At 43.0% G+C, this 16,655-nt stretch overlaps 1 protein-coding gene across 1 annotated transcript in view; it reads left to right on the top strand.

The window, feature by feature from the left end:
* LOC311244512 (cadherin-like protein 26) overlaps positions 1-16,655 on the top strand; it is a 68,318-nt gene that overhangs the window by 11,422 nt on the left and 40,241 nt on the right. Inside the window, exons 2-7 of the mRNA XM_084334056.1 lie at positions 4,123-4,191; positions 4,540-4,635; positions 6,219-6,377; positions 7,644-7,791; positions 8,319-8,494; positions 8,642-8,770. Coding sequence (XP_084190182.1) covers positions 4,123-4,191; positions 4,540-4,635; positions 6,219-6,377; positions 7,644-7,791; positions 8,319-8,494; positions 8,642-8,770 — 777 coding nt within the window. The remainder of the gene's footprint in view (positions 1-4,122; positions 4,192-4,539; positions 4,636-6,218; positions 6,378-7,643; positions 7,792-8,318; positions 8,495-8,641; positions 8,771-16,655) is intronic.

The following is a 16,655-nucleotide window of genomic DNA, read 5'->3' as shown; positions in this document are numbered from 1 at the left end:
TCAATAATTTTTTAGAGAGATTGTAATGTCAACATACTGTAAATAGGTTTGTCATGAGTCCAAAAAAGAAAAGGTGGATAAAGTAATACATGATTTGAGTGAGCCCTAGCTTGTGATTAGTAATTAGCGGAAGTAAACATTTGGGATTACAATGAATGCATGTAATTGTCCAGTTTATTTTGACGTGTACAGGGAGCAGAGCATACATGATGCAGTGTACAGTATATACACCAGGGTAAGCAGGAATGCTTGTTTCCATCTGTAGTCCCCATTTACTTTCCCCCAATCCAACCCTTGATGCTGAGGGAATGTGTATCATTTTTATAGTCTTTGGTTTGACCCGGCCGGGAATCGAACCCACAACCTCCCGGTTTCAGGGCACTCTACCGCTAGATCATGGTGGTTAATTATGCAGCCCGAAAACATGCATTGCCGTCATCAGAGAAAAATGTATAGTACCTCTTTGTGTCTTCATGTTGAGAGCCCTCAGGCCTTCGTTCTCCCTTTGGAGGATTTCATTTTGTGATTAACATACTTATATTCTAGAAGGTATTTTTGTATGAATGTATGAATGAAAAATACATTCCCTGAGGTCCATAGATGTCCCTAGATACCAAGAATATGCAAATATCCCTTGTAGAAGTGGAGCAATATTCCATTTACCTAGGTATATATTTTATGCAGATTTTCACATCGTGTGGAACAGGTTAAGTGTCTTGCTCAAGGACAAATCGACTAGCTGCCCGGGAGGAGCGGGAATCGAACCGGGAACCTCCCGATTGTCAGACGACTGCTCTACCATCTGAGCCACTGTCGCCCCACACTGTCGCTGAATGATGGAAAATGTAGTAATTTTGAGAAGACTACATCCAGAGCTTTCAATGGGCGTTGGAATTTTTTTTAATTACACTTCCCAAAGGCTTCTAGCTCCCTTCAAGCAAATTACTTGCTTATGATTTTTTTTATTCCCTTATTACTCTGGATTATATACCACAAAACTGAACGTTATTGCCATATATTGGAGCGCAGTTAGTTTGTCTCCCTTATTTTGAGCATTTAGCAACCATTCGATTTGAAATCAGTTTCAAAATGGCGGAGCTGTTGCAAGAATAAAAAACCTACAGATTTAATTATCTGTTCTTCATGCATGCCTGGTGATACTAAATGCAAATGTAACTCTGCCAATGGAAAGAGTAGATTTGGCCCGATCCATAGTGTGCAAGTTGGCTATAATGAGGTCATTTATAGGCCTCATATTCTATATTCTATAATAATATTTCAAATTGCATGGGTCCGGATGGCAGAATTCAGTACTGTATCTACAAAACCTTCGGTTTAATCATTTTCCCTTTATTAATTTCCTTCGATTTTCTGTACACGTGTGATCTCAAGAAGGTACTGAACGAGCTCAGTGGCAGGGTCTTATGTCTGGTCATTTTTAGCATGGTGTTATTCACTGTCAAAGATGCAAAGATGTAAAGAAAAATCATAATTCATATTCTCCTTTGTTTCATCACAATTTAAGCAAGCCGAGTAATATACACAATGTTTCTGACACTGGGAATACATTCACTGAGGTCCATAGATGTCCCTAGATACCAAGAACATGCAAATGGACCTTTTAGAAGTGGAGCAATATTCAATTTACTTAGGTATGTATTTTAGGGGGATTTTCATTCCTATTCCTTTCACTATTTGGGCAATGTTACACAATTCCTGTGAGTATATGGAACACATCTGTAAGGTTATTTTTCAAAAAAATATTGTTTTTTTTTCGAATCAAGTACTCTAAAGCAGCATCCACTTCAAGATTTAGAGCTGTTTTGGGCTGGGCTCTGCCCATAAGCGCTTTGAGTGACAGTCACCCACAGTCTGCACTGGCAGACAGAGAGAGACATAGAGAGATTGAGGGGGATACTAATAAATGTTGCCGCGGGGGGCATAATCCCATGGGACAATGCATTGTTAACTTGTTTCAAATGACAATATATACCCCTGTGAATATTATTGCACGGATCAGAATACGGGCACGCGCGTGGGAGCGTGTGCAATGAAATTTTGCAACAGGTTGACGAGTGCTCCCGACTGAGTGTGTGTTTGCCCGAGAGAAGCTCCTGCCCCGCTCGCGGTCGGGAGTGTGTGTGGGGTGCTCCTGTCCCTCTCTCTCTCTCCCTCTCTGTCTCTCTCTCTCTCCCTCTCTCTCGCTCGCTCGTTCTCTGCTCTCTCTGTCGGCACCTTCAACCCATTTGAGGAAGTGTCTGTATTTCCACTCGCTCTGTTGTTGAGCGAATGGTTGCGCTACAACCATAAAGGGGGCGTTAGTTATGCAGATCAGCAGCACCTACTAACGTCAGGGAGCAAGTCAAATCAGAATGGCTTAGTTCACTGGGGGAGGATATTGTCTCAACTGAATTGGAGCAATCCGCCAAAATTAGAATTAGACACACAGACCCCATTGATACAAACCCCCATTGCTAGAAAACAATGCTAAACACTGGAAAAGGCAATTTATAAGACAGGGGACCTTTAAAAACGCACAGAAGATTGGCCAACAACAGTTCCAAGCATTCACAAAGGAATGTCTCGTGGAGAGAACAAAACCCATTGATGACACAATCCACCGCAACCGGTTGAAACTGTTTGTTTGCTCAACGCCAAAGACGGCAAGTTAGGAGAATTAATCAAATCCTTTATTTAACCAGATAAGCATCATTGAGATTAAAACCTCTTTTTCAAGAGCGATCATCAAGAAGCAGCAGCTGACATCAATGAAAAGTGATTGAGTTGTTTTCACGACTCTACATTAGCTGTCAAACAAGAGCTGGAACATCCTGGCCCCATGCATTCATCAAAACGTCAGGCTTGCAATTGCTCATTCACTTTTCTCAAGTCACGTCCACATCATCAAGTCCGTCAAACAGTGCATCTCCTCAGACATTTTAATCCCAGTTACAATATCACAATAACGTGTGACAGTAATACAATTCAACAATCCACAGATTCAGATTCCTCGTAATTCACATCCACAATCCACGCGCAAAGACGCTTTAATTTATGCTTGAATGAAACACAACCCGGGCGCTCCGGTTAAGCAAATACATCCACAGCGGAGAATATGAAACGAATCAGATCCAAGCCTGATAGGATCCAAGTTTCATTCATTAAAAATATCCCTGCAGGATTTACATTTGCAATGCTCCGTTATTAAAATAACCACATAGTGTGTGTCGCGAGCGCCGTATAGCTATGACGTGCATTATTTAGGACAAAGTAAATCCATAGGCTGAATATGATTTATTATCAGCATTTTAGGTCTATTATTTTACATTTCAAAAGCCCCCTCTAGAAAAGTGAAGCACAAAAACATAATTCGGAATGGTATAATTGAATCTCTGAGGAAGGGAGCTGGCATTTTTTTTGCGAGGGGGTGGCCAGTATATCCAGCTAACTTAACTAAACCTGCGCTGGAGCAGGTTAAAATTGTTCAATCTGTTGCCATAGTGATTTAGACAAACCTGCTTTGTGGAACCGAAAAACCGGACTTATGTCAAGTTATCCTGAAGATTATCACGCTAACTCAGTTAGCCACGTACGGGGAACGGGGGGCCGAGGTCACCATGACTACCTCATTATCTTCTAACTCATGTCTGTTTATACTCTCCATGTTGTCATCAGGTCACCATGACTACCTCATTATCTTCTAACTCCTGTCTGTTTATACTCTCCATGTTGTCATCAGGTCACCATGACTACCTCATTATCTTCTAACTCCTGTCTGTTTATACTCTCCATGTTGTCATCAGGTCACCACGACTACCTCATTATCTTCAAACTCCTGTCTGTTTATACTCTCCATGTTGTCATCAGGTCACCACGACTACCTCATTATCTTCAAACTCCTGTCTGTTTATACTCTCCATGTTGTCATCAGGTCACCATGACTACCTCATTATCTTCTAATTCCTGTCTGTTTATACTCTCCATGTTGTCATCAGGTCACCACGACTACCTCATTATCTTCTAATTCCTGTCTGTTTTATACTCTCCATGTTGTCATCAGGTCACCACGACTACCTCATTATCTTCAAACTCCTGTCTGTTTACTCTCCATGTTGTCATCAGGTCACCACGACTACAGCCCTGGCAGTGATGAACGGCTCCTATCATAAAGTGAACAAGCGTGAAAAGCGGGTAAATCTGAACAAGCCCATATGAAATTAACTATAGTAAAACATATATTATTCCTATGTTCTTTTGGTCCGTACAGTAAGGATATTTACCACAGATATACTGAGGAAGAGTCTTGTAGATAGTAGAAATGTCCTTTTAGACAGGGGCTATTTGGCAGATATCTCCTGCCCTTAAAGCTTGGGTCAAGTTGGGGCCTAGGGACAGGGACAGAAGTCTGAATCGTTTCTAAGTTACCAGGACTTTTAACCGTATTTTGGATACATTCTTTAGGTCTATTGCCTATAATCACATGTCATTATGATAACACTGTCATACGATATGGTGCTCTTTCTCTGCCTGTGTTGACAGGAGCTCCTGTTGTCGCGTTCCAAAAGAAGGTGGGTTCTGTCCACCATTGAAATGGTGGAGGAAGACCCAGGACCATTCCCCAAAATGGCCACACAGGTAAAAGCTACTGGTAACGTCCCAGACAGACAGACAGACAGACAGACAGACAGACAGACAGACAGACAGACAGACAGACAGACAGACAGACAGACAGACAGACAGACAGACAGACAGACAGACAGACAGACAGACAGACAGACAGACAGACAGACAGACAGACAGACAGACAGACAGACAGACAGACAGACAGACAGACAGACAGACAGACAGACAGACAGACAGACAGACAGACAGACAGACAGACAGACAGACAGACAGACAGACAGACAGACAGACAGACAGACAGACAGACAGACAGACAGACAGACAGACAGACAGACAGACAGACAGACAGACAGACAGACAGACAGACAGACAGACAGACAGACAGACAGACAGACAGACAGACAGACAGACAGACAGACAGACAGACAGACAGACAGACAGACAGACAGACAGACAGATCATATACATTATTCCTATCTTGAGTACTTCATCAAACAGACATTAACCTGTTAAGCTGTGTAGGCTGTATTTCGCCTAAAGGTACATGCCTAAGTAAATGGAAGATTGCTCCACTTCTGCAAGGTAAATTTGCATGTTCTTGGTATCTAGGAACATCTAGGGACCTGGGGTATGTATTTCCAGTGTCAGAAATATTGTGTCTGTTACTAGGCTGAGTAAATTGTAATGATTATGATTTATGATTTTTGCATATTTGATCATGTTAAATCTGCGGGGCACGAGAAAATGCTCACTGAGCTCATTCACCACCTTATTGAGATCATGTGTACAAAAAATCTAAGCAAATGAACCGCGGGAAGATGATTAAACAGAAGGATTTGTATATACAGTAATTAATGATAATCGATTTTAATTATAAATTCATATTTGACCTTGAACTTGACCATGACCTTATTATGGCCAAATCATACATCTATGGATAGGGAAAATGCTCCTCTTTCCAATGGCAGGGTTGAATCTGGATTTAGTCATTTCCTTGCGGTTTTTACGATAATTAGCATTTTCCGATAAATTCTTATTTCCGATAAATCGTATAAAACATCGGTAAAAATGAAAATATACCCGTTGACTACTGTTTTTGATAGGGTTATGGTCTTTACTCTTGGCTACAACATTTAATTTTTTTTAAACATTAACCTCTTAACATCCAAGGGCCAACATGTGGACGATTCTTTGCCGACCTCTAGTGGCTCGGGTGTGCATTTCTTTTAATACAATTTATAGATAGAATTAAAGCCCTATTTGTTGCCTGTCGATTGCCTTTTCAGGTGACAAAATCCGTTCAGCGGTTCTCGAGTTACATGCCGATATGTGAGGCGTGCCCCAAAGTACGCAAAAGTACACATTACCACCCCCAACTCTGGGGGCTCTAGCTCCGTCAATCATTTGGCGATATCGAAAATCTTTGGACAGGGTTGTAGCCAATGCGTGTGGCTTTCCAATGATACCCCATGATATGATAATTGGGGATCTAATACGGTCACTATTGATCGATTTATAATAAAGAAAAGCAGGGTCCCCCTATAGGGGGACCTTAAGGCTTAATTAACGTCACCACTGTGTGTTTTTACCATCAGATGTTCAATTCAGAAGAAGATGACGCGAAAAGCACCTTCTTCCAGATCACCGGGACGGGTGTGGACGAGCACCCCATGAATGTGTTTGAGATTAATTCAGAAACTGGGGTTGTCTACGCCCTCCGTAGTATTGACAGGGAGAAAGATCCCTTCTTCCACGTGAGCCAACATAAAATACTGGATAAATAATGACAGTATATACTGTATAGATATATATATATATATGTGTGTGTGTGTGTGTGTGTGTGTGTGTGTGTGTGTGTGTGTGTGTGTGTGTGTGTGTGTGTGTGTGTGTGTGTGTGTGTGTGTGTGTGTGTGTGTGTGTGTGTGGTGTGTGTGTGTGTGTGTGGTGTGTGTGTGTGTGCGTGTGCGTGTGCGTGTGTGTGTGCGTGCGTGCGTGCGTGCGTGCCTGCGTGCGTGTACAGTATATATAAAACGGGTAGCTCAAATGTATACAACTTAGGTTTTGATCTAAAGTCCCATCTAGTCCTTTAAATAAATTTGATTTGCTGTTCACCAAACCAGGGGATGTCTCCCCAGTCATCATGTTAACTGCCATTCAGTAATTCAATTTCTTGTTTTTCATGTCATGTTCAAAATCTTTGTGGGCCCTTTTTAGGATGATTTGCCCACCGGCACTTTGGCGACCACTAGTGGCTCGGGTGTGCATATTTTGTAATACAATATAGATCGAATTGAAGGCTTATTTGTTACCTGTCGATAGCCCTTACAGGTGACAAAATCCGTTCAGGGGTTCTCGAGTTACATGCCGGTATTTGAGGCTTGTGCAAAGTACACGGTATTGCGCAAAATACCACTCCCGACTCTTGGGGCTCTAGTTCCCTCAATCATTTGGCGATCTCGAAAATGATTGTGGAGGGTTGTAGCCAATGAGTGTGGCTTTCCAATGATACCCCACATGGGGATTTATGAATCGGGGATCTAGATGAAAAACAGGAAGAGAAAAACAACCGAATTCATTGAAGTCATGTACTACATAAGGCTTCAGGCTATGGATCTCTGGAGTTTTTTAAGCCATACCACCTTCTGTGGAAATACTACCTCTGGACTACTAACTACAGAAAAACTTGAGTAACAAGTTTTTCTACAACTCAAGTTCAGACCTATGTTACTCTATTTCATTAGCACTAAAAGTGGATTTTCTTTCTGGAATCAGAAACTTCAGAATGTCATCTTTCAAAAGAGACCCGTGTGCTATAAGTATAAAGTATGTTGTTTTGGTTTGGAAAGAAAGTATGCAGTCCTCAAAAATGAAAAGTAAAATGGCCACTTTTGGGGGCGCAGGTTAAGAGGTGTTCATAAAAGAAAATGAACACGTTAAGGTTTCCAGATTATGCATTAATGTCGACAGCCCTGAATATAATATAGAATCATTGAATTATTCAATTTACCTTTACCCCACAGATTAAGTTTGACATCCTGGACAAAGTGACCGGAAAGCAAAAAGACAAGCCGCTGGCTTTCGACATAAATGTGCAGGACATAAATGACAACGCTCCTTACTTTCAACCCAAACTAATGAAAGCCAAAATACCAGAGAGTATAAAACCAGGTGAGCATACAGTAGCATTAATTGCCAGAGAGGCATTATGTCCCAAATCACATGTCAAATAACCTATGAAATCACAGCACAAGGCAGATTCTCAGATACACCTGCATACAATGACTCTATGTAACACCATCAACCCATCCATCTACATTCATTGCACACACATCCACATGCACACACCCACTTTAAACAAACACTCACCCTAGGTTGTACTTTAGTTTGTATATTGTATTGTATAGTGTGATTCCTCTTTTACTTACTTTTTTACTGTATGAAGCACATTCTCAGGGGCTCATACAGAACCACGCATTTCACTGTAAAGTACATGTACCTTATATGTGACAAATAAAAGCAAACTTGAAACATGAGTGAAGTTGAAATGCTTGAATGACCTGTGAAGAGAATCTTCTCTTTGCTTCCTGTCCCTCCTCGTCCATCACTTCTAATCTACCTGTTGTTCCTTCATCCTTTCCCCTGGTTGATATCCCTTTCTTCCTCGCCTGCGCTGCTATTCCTCAACTCGTCTTAAGGATACATGCCAGTGACGATGTACGCCTACGACCTGGACCAGGAGGGCACAGATAACTCAAGGATCACCATCACTGTTCAGTCCCAACTACCCACAGAACCGAAGTTCAGTGTAGAACAGTTCTCAAATGTCTCCAAGACAGGACACCTCATTATGGCTGGCTGCTTTGACTATGACGTAAGGCTCTGTGAAACATAGAGATCCACATGCATGAACATGCACACACACAGACTGATTTGTTCATGTGCTGTTTTTTAATGATTTAATCACATTATCATATATTATCATCAAGTGATTGTTTTTCATTTTGTTCATGTTCTTCAGAAAGCAAAGGCATACCAAATCATTATTCAAGCAACAGATCGTGGAAAGCCAGCCCTGTCCTCCACTGGTACTGTCTTACTGAGCATCACTGACTCCAACACACATGCACCTGTGTTCCCAGAGAAGCAGGTAAAGTTGGATTCAACATGAACATTAACCTCTTAACCTGCGCCCCCAAATTTGGCCATTTTAGTTTTAGTTTTTGAGGACTGCATACTTCTTTTGCAAACCAAAACAACATACTTTCTACTTATAGCACATGCATGAGCCTGGTCTCTTTTGAAAGATGACATTCTGAAGTTTCTGATTCCAGAAAGAAAATTCACTTTTAGTGCTAATGAAATAGAGTAACATAGGTCTGAACTTGAATTGTAGAAAAACCTTTTACTCAAGTTCGTCCTGACAGCACGACGGCCCTATCCTGTGTTTTCCTCGTCTCATGACAGCAGACCGAGGGATGTCGCGCGACGGTTAGCAGTCGAGCTAAGTCGTGCACAGGTAGGGCCTGCGCTAAGCAGGCATTGGTAATGGCATGTGTGATACTGCTCGTTGTCTCGTGAGCAGTGATGCCACAGATTACTTGTAAAAGTAATCCGATTACTGATTATTGATTACTCCTTTAAAAAGTAATCCAAGTTACTTTACTGATTACTTGATTATCAGAGTAACTTAGTTACTTTGAAAGTAACTAGGTTACGAAGTCGTCGTCGTTCCCCCAACCGTTTTTTTAAACGCTTTATTGAAAGTGCATAAATTGTTTTTAACTTGTTTCTCTGCACATAACGTAAATTGTTAAACTAGTGCTTCAGCTTCTGTACCATCAAGTATGGTAAAGCAACAGTCTATGAATGAATGAATGAATGAATGAATGAAAACTTTATTTAACAGATTGCAGAATGGGTACAATACAGTACGGCTCAATACATACAATTGTTAAGGGGATGCAGACCTGAGAAAGACGTTTGTCTTGTTTCCATCAGGGTCCCCCATTTTCATTTCATATAGACATTTATGACATACACAACATACATGACATTTATGGCATAGGGACATATAGGTATTTAGTACTGATACATTTGTGACATAAACGGTATTCAAATATACAGTACTGTTACCCCTAGATCCTGACAGAGTATATACATATGATGGGGAGGGGACTGTACATTAGGAGGGGGTGGGTGGGTGGGAGGGAAATATACATACGGCGGGGAGGGAATATATACATGCGGTGTGGAGGAGACTGTCTATTAGGAGGTGGTGGGGGTTTTGGGCATTTCACGGTGGCCAGTTTCGAATTGCAGCCTCCCGTAGGTGCTCTTTAAGAGCGGTTTTGAATGTGGGCAGGGATTCACATTCCTTTACAGCTTTGGGTAGGGCGTTCCACATTGTTGTGGCATAATTGCGAAACGTGTATAGTCCCTTGTTTGAGCCGAATCTGGGTTTAACATGATTTGTTGAGCTTCCTCTGGTGTAGTGGTTGTGGTATTCACTGACCTTTGGGAAGTATTTTGACATGTACATGGGCACCCCGGTCATATAGTGTATCCTGAAGACCAGGCCCATTGCAAGTTGCTGTACTCTGTCGTCTACTCTAAGCCATCCTAGGTTGTCAAAGTGGGCAGGGGTGAGGTGGGTTCTGGGGTTCAGGTCAAGATCAAACTATATTCTACATATAACTCTGTATGATAGCACGTGCAATAATGCTGTATATATATGTAGTATACAATAAGTATACTCTTAATAGTTATGATGCTATGATGCTCACAGCATTAGAGCAGCCAGCCAGTGGTTTTACAAAACCAGTGTATCCATTCACATCTAACAAATGCAGGCTGAACTATTCAATTATATCAACTGTAACTATTAAATTGTTTTTATAAATGTCTCTCTATAAACATACAATCAGCCTCTCTTTAACATGTAAATTAACTGTAAATCTGGCAAATAAGAGCTTTTGCTCTGCCAATATACGATGAATTGAAAATGGGGGACCCTGATGTAAACAAGACGAAAGTCTTTCTCTGGTCTGCATCCCCTTAACAATTGTATGTATTGAGTTGTACTGTACTGTACCCATTCTGCAATCTGTTAATAAAGTTTTCATTCATTCATTCATTCATTCATCAAATATACATTAATCAAAAGGGAAAGAAACAATCTCTCTCTTTTGCTGTTTGGCTGGCCTCCGAGTCCTCCTGTACCTACTAGTCGAAGCATCGGCTAGTGTTGTGATTCCAGATGCTTTCAATGCAATTGGATGTGCTGTTTTTAGCGGTAGACAGTATTTTGTTTCCTCCGCATATGAACGTGAAGTAGTGACTGACGAGCGTTTTGGGATGGAAGTCTGAACAGAAACTCACTTTTAATTTTGCCAAGCGTTTTGGGGTGGAATTCTCCGACGACGGAGCCCTGCTGTCACACGATTGGCGCATATGTCACATGACGTGCTGTGAAGACCCGCCCTACTCTGCCTCTGATTCGCAGACTGTGGATGGGGAATGTGATTGTACCAAAGCAGAGTCACTCACAGACAGAGTGTCCAGTCACGCCGCGGCCCGCGGGACACATTCTTGTGTAACCCTTTCACTGCCACACTACGTCACTCCCAAAAGAAAAACAGCTCAAAATGTATTTTTGACTGTCGAAAACGAAATAAAATACTGCATTCCGCCTGCATTATGAATTTATGATGAGATAGTAACGAAATAGTAATGCACAGCCACTTGGACAAGTAACTGCAATCAGATTACTGGCTTTTAAAGATTAACGCGTTAGATTACTATTTTCGGGGGAAAGTAATCAGATTACAATAACGCGTTACTTAGTAACGCGTTACCGGCATCACTGCTCGTGAGTGATGTATTGGCGCAGGGGGCGGGATATTTGGGAAAACATGGTCGTCATGACTCTGTTTTGGATGTTTTTCCAGGTATCCTAGCGCGTGCAGCTAATGCTGATGCTACAATGTTGGGGCGCCGTTCCCCATGTACCCCGCCGACGGCTGTCTTTACTGTCTTCCCTCCTCTTAACCATTCATGCTGACGGTCAATCAGTGTCTAATGTTGGGGGTTTTAGCGGGGGCTTATTTACCCTTTCAGGGCTCAAGCACGGCGTGCTTGTTGTGAATCTATTAATTTAAAATGGGGGTCCCTGATGTAGACAGGTCTAGCGTTTTCTCTGGTCTGCAATTGTGTGTATTGGGCTAGCCCATTCTGCAATATGTTAATAGAGTTTTCGTTCATTCTTTCATTTATCCCTTCATGGGTGCACACCGCAGTGGAGGTTGTTACATGACTACTAGTGGAGCAGTGCTTCACTAGGAGTAGTTTAGTTTATTCGGATCCCCATTAGCCATTGCCACAGGCATAGGCTACTATTACTGGTAGTAGACTTTGGTCAGCAGCCACCACTGGTGTTCCGTGCTTAGTGAAGCAGGTGGCATCAGTCCTTTGCCCTGACATGGTGGAACGGTGTCCCGCCCGGCCGATGCCATGAGGCGAGTCGGCCCAGCAGGTGGCTGGTGGGCTGATGAAGCCTATACCGCCGCAGTACAGAATTTAGCAGCGACTGGCAACATTGCTTAATTGGCTGTTTTTCTGTCAAAAATGGTGTTGGGTGTTGGGGCCTTAGGGCCAGTCGACGTCAAAACAATTGCGCAAGGTTTTGAGGTTATTCAGCTTTTGACCTAGCCGCAAGCTATAACCGCAGGGAGGGCTAGGATGCTGTGAACGGTTGTTCACAGGCATCTCTGGTTGGAGCAATCTCCCCTTGAGGAGGGGTCTCCTCCTCGGGGCTCCCCTCTCCGCGGGTGGACCTTGGTCTGTCCACGGAGGCGCGGGCGGTATTTGACCTGGGCCCCACGCTGCCCCACACCGCGCAGCCAGAGGTGAGAGCACGGCCTCGCCAGCTGCTGCAGCAAGGCCCCCGGCCAGCGGCCATGTTTCCCCCGCGTGGGATACCCTGGACACAAAGAAAACAGGTGATCACAAGACCGACAGCCTCGGCGGCCCGAGGGATCGTCTATATTAGATGGGCACGCCCTAAAAAAACGTTGCCATCTAGCTGTGTCTAGCACGCTCTCCGGTTACTCCCCCCCGCTACACTACGGGACACAGGGCTCTGATTTGTTCCCTTTGGCTGCAGGCCGCGTTCTTCCAGTGAAGAGCAAGCGGCCCCACATTTCGCTTCTCATGGAGACAGGGGCTGACACCCAGTTGCTAGCTAGGCCTGGGTCTGTCTATGAGAATGCTGTGCTGTCAAGCGGCTCCCACACCACACGTCCTGCGTCTGTGTTTGGTGAGCTTGGTGTTGTAGCTGTCGATGGAGCAGGGTTCCCTGTATCTAAAAAAATTTGTCAGAGGGGGAACTCTAGGCCCAGGAGGTCGCAGCGTGGGTTCCCCCCAGCCCCGCCCTCGCCAGGCCGGGTATTACGTTAGTGCCTCCCCCGTCTGGACTTCCGATCTCGTGGTGGTCAGCAGGCACGCGTGATTTGGGTGGTAGTAATATCACTACAGGGCTACGGTGTGTAGAGACCCACCCTATCGGGCAGTGTGGGACCACACACCATGCATGTCCAGCTGCAGAGCAGGCTGTCCTCAGCAAGCTAAGCCGGGAAGATGCTCAGCGGGGGAGCTCCCCCCGTATCAGACCGCCCCTTCTGTCGGGGTCCCCCCCTTGGGTGAGATTGCCTCGTTGGTAGAGTCAGGGTGCGATATCCCGGGTCCACGAGACATCCTGCTCGCGCGGTAGGCAAGACCAGGGTTGACAACGCACAGCGGGAGGGACCGGGCCACCTATCTACGATTCCTGGCGGACCAGCGGCAGTTTGCGGCGGGGGCGCTTTGGAATTTTACCACGTATGGCTGCAGTGGTAGCCATATGTCGGTGTGGATGGAGAGAACGCTGAGGGCGGCTCTTGTGTTACAGTTTACACACCCCCGCCCTCCGTTTTTGGGTTTGGTACAGACTCTATTATCAGAGTCCGCGGCAGTGACAGACCCATACTGGACCTGTCCCATGGAACGTTCAGAATGTTGACCGTCACCCACCTGAGTACCAGAGGCTGCCGTTCGGCTACTCTCTGGCTCCTCGCATCTTCATCAAGTGCGTGGAGACCGCGCTGGGATCTCTGCGTCGTCAGGGGATACAATTTTTATTCTACCCTGGATGACGTTCTGGTCCTCGGCCGGTCAGAGAAGATCGCCAGGTCTCATACCAGGCAGGTGGTGGAATTCCTCACCAGCCTGGGTTTAGCTGTAGACTGGAAGTAGAGTACTTTGCGGAGATCTTTTATTTTTAGAGCATTAACTTTTTGGAATGGCCTGCCTCGGAACCTCTGCTGCATTTACAGTAGATTCACTTTTAAAAAGAATCTTAAATAGTTTTTAAATTGTTTTTAACACTGTAAAGTCATTTTTTGTTTTTGTTTTACACTAATGTAATTTTAGCTATCTTAATTGTTACAGTAGGTTCATTATGCATTGTGTGTACTGACTTTTAATAATTTTGTTTTTGCAATAGTGATTGTTTTTGTATGTTTTTTTGTGTGTGGACCCCAGGAAGACTAGCTGGTTGCTATCGCACCAGCTAATGGGGATCCCTAATAAAATAAAATCAAATCAAACCAGTCAACGAGTGGACTTCTTGGGCTTATTTCTAAGCTCAAGGTCTATATGGGCATCCCTCTCAGAGCGGCAGCGAGTGGATGTTCTCGGCGCACTCGGGATGTTCCGTTCTAGGATGGTTACGGCGCTGTCCGCGATGTGCCTGCTCGGTATGATGGCATCTGCTCACTCTGTGGTCCCTCTTGGCCTCCTCTTTCCAGTATGGAAATAGACCCGGTGAGAGACAAGTGGAAGCGGCTGAAGGTTCCCATGTCAGTACTGGGGGACCTCGCCCTCTGGGGCAGCAGTCTGTCACACGTCACGGTCTTCACCGACGCCTCCCTCACGGGATGGGGGGGAACGTGTCGGGCCAACGCAGTAGGGGGCAGCTGGCAGGACCATGTTGCCCGGTCTGCACTACATTTCAATGTATTGGAATTAAGGCTGTCAAAGTTAATGCGGTATTAACGTGTTATCGCCCGATTCTATTAACGCCAATTTTTTTTTAACTCTAAAGCCTGTTCCACCCCACGGGGTCTGTACCGACCCCTTTTGACATTATGATCATATAGGCATATTTTTATGAATGATGAAAATAATTTGTGATTTTAAAATCAACCGTTTTCAAGTATTAACATCACTACTATGTCACAAATGCATGTAGAATGTAAAACGTTAGGTTGGCAATAGGTTAGCAATAGGTTATAAGTGGTATAATATGATTTTACCTTCTTGTTTGTAGATGTTTAATCCGAGCCGGCGACCATTTTGGAAATAGAAAAAAACGCAAATTGTAGTTTATTTGCGGCCATTTTGTCGAGGGCACGCATAGGTGTAGAACAGCGTTGACATTTTTCAAAACTACATTTTCCTTCATGTTCTATGGGGGTTCAAAGTTCAGAGTTGAATTATGGAATATGTCAATAACTGTTATTATTCTTGATAATAACCCACAAAAGGTAACGATTTGACAAATATTGAAACGCAGTTAGTTTCTCCTCCCTATTGTTAGCATATAGGAACAACTAGATCTGAAATTCGTTTCAAAATGGTTGCACTGTGAGAAAAATAAAAATGTACAGTCGAGTACAGTAGATATTATTATCTGTTATTATGCATGCCTGGTGATGCTAAATCCAAATTGAACTCGGGCATTTGAAAGATACTATATGTATATATATAAATGTGCGAATTGGCTATAATAAGGTAATGTATAAGCATATATTCTATATTCTATAATAATATTTCAAATTGCATTGGTCCGGATGGGAGAATTCAGTACTGTATATACAGAACCTTCGGTTTTATCATCTTCCCTTTATTAATTTCCTTAGATCTTTTGTACACATGATCTCAAGAGGGTACTGAACGAGCTCAGTGGCAGTTTATTAAGTCTGGTCATTATTATCATGGTGTTATTCACTGTCAAAGATGAAAAGAAAAATCATAATTCATATTTTCCTTTGTTTCATCACAATTTAAGCAAGCCTAGTAATAGACACAATATTTCTGACACTGAGAATACATTAATTGAGGTCCATAGATGTACCTAGATACCAAGAATATGCAAATAGCCCTTGTAGAAGTGGAGCAATATTCCATTTACCTAGGTATACATTTTATGCAGATTTTCACCTGGGGTGGAACAGGTTCTCTTTTTTTTTACTTTTAAGGGGAAATGTATTATTATTATTTTTGAAACTTTTCTATTTAAAACTTTATTTTAATTTTTTTTTACTAGACTTCACTCAGGTGTATTATTGATGCTCTCATTGATACTATGTTTGTTTCTGAAGTGTGTGTGTGTGTGTGTGTGAGATATATATAGAGAGAGAGGGGGGTGAGAGAGATGAGGAAGGGGCAAGAGAGAAAGAGAGCTGGGAAAGTGTGTGTGTAAGAGAGAGAGGGGGGGGGGGGGTGATTTCTCAGCCCTTGTGTGGGTGAATGTAACAAGTTCCTAATGTTTTCTTTCCCCTATTATTTCATGCACACTTTATTCATTGTTTTAAATTATTATTTTCCTTCAAGTTATTTTCTGTTTTGAATTTGATGCAAATTTGCAATGCATGAGGGTCATCCTTTTGTGTTAAATGGCTGCATAAAGCAAGAATGTATTGACTCTCATGTTGATAAGAGTATTAAAACTTGAAAAAGATCTGTTTAAGGTAGATAACAAAAAAATAAGAAAATGCGATTTAATAATTTAATAATTTTGCGATTAATCACGAGTTAACTATGGACAATCATGCGATTAATCGCGATTAAATATTTTAATCGATTGACAGCACTAGTTGGAATTGAAGGCAGTCCTTCTGGTCCTCAAACGGCTCGGCCACCTTGTGGGCGTTTCTCAATCTGCACAGCCTGAGGGCTCTCCACATCCCCGGCAGGGAGAATGTGGGTGCAGATGC

The sequence above is a fragment of the Notolepis coatsorum genome, assembly GCF_963971535.1.
Source record: "Notolepis coatsorum genome assembly, chromosome: 17".
Taxonomy (NCBI): Eukaryota; Metazoa; Chordata; class Actinopteri; order Aulopiformes; family Paralepididae; genus Notolepis; species Notolepis coatsorum.
Note: the sequence above shows the minus strand (reverse complement) of the source record. Positions and strands in the feature narration are given on the sequence as shown.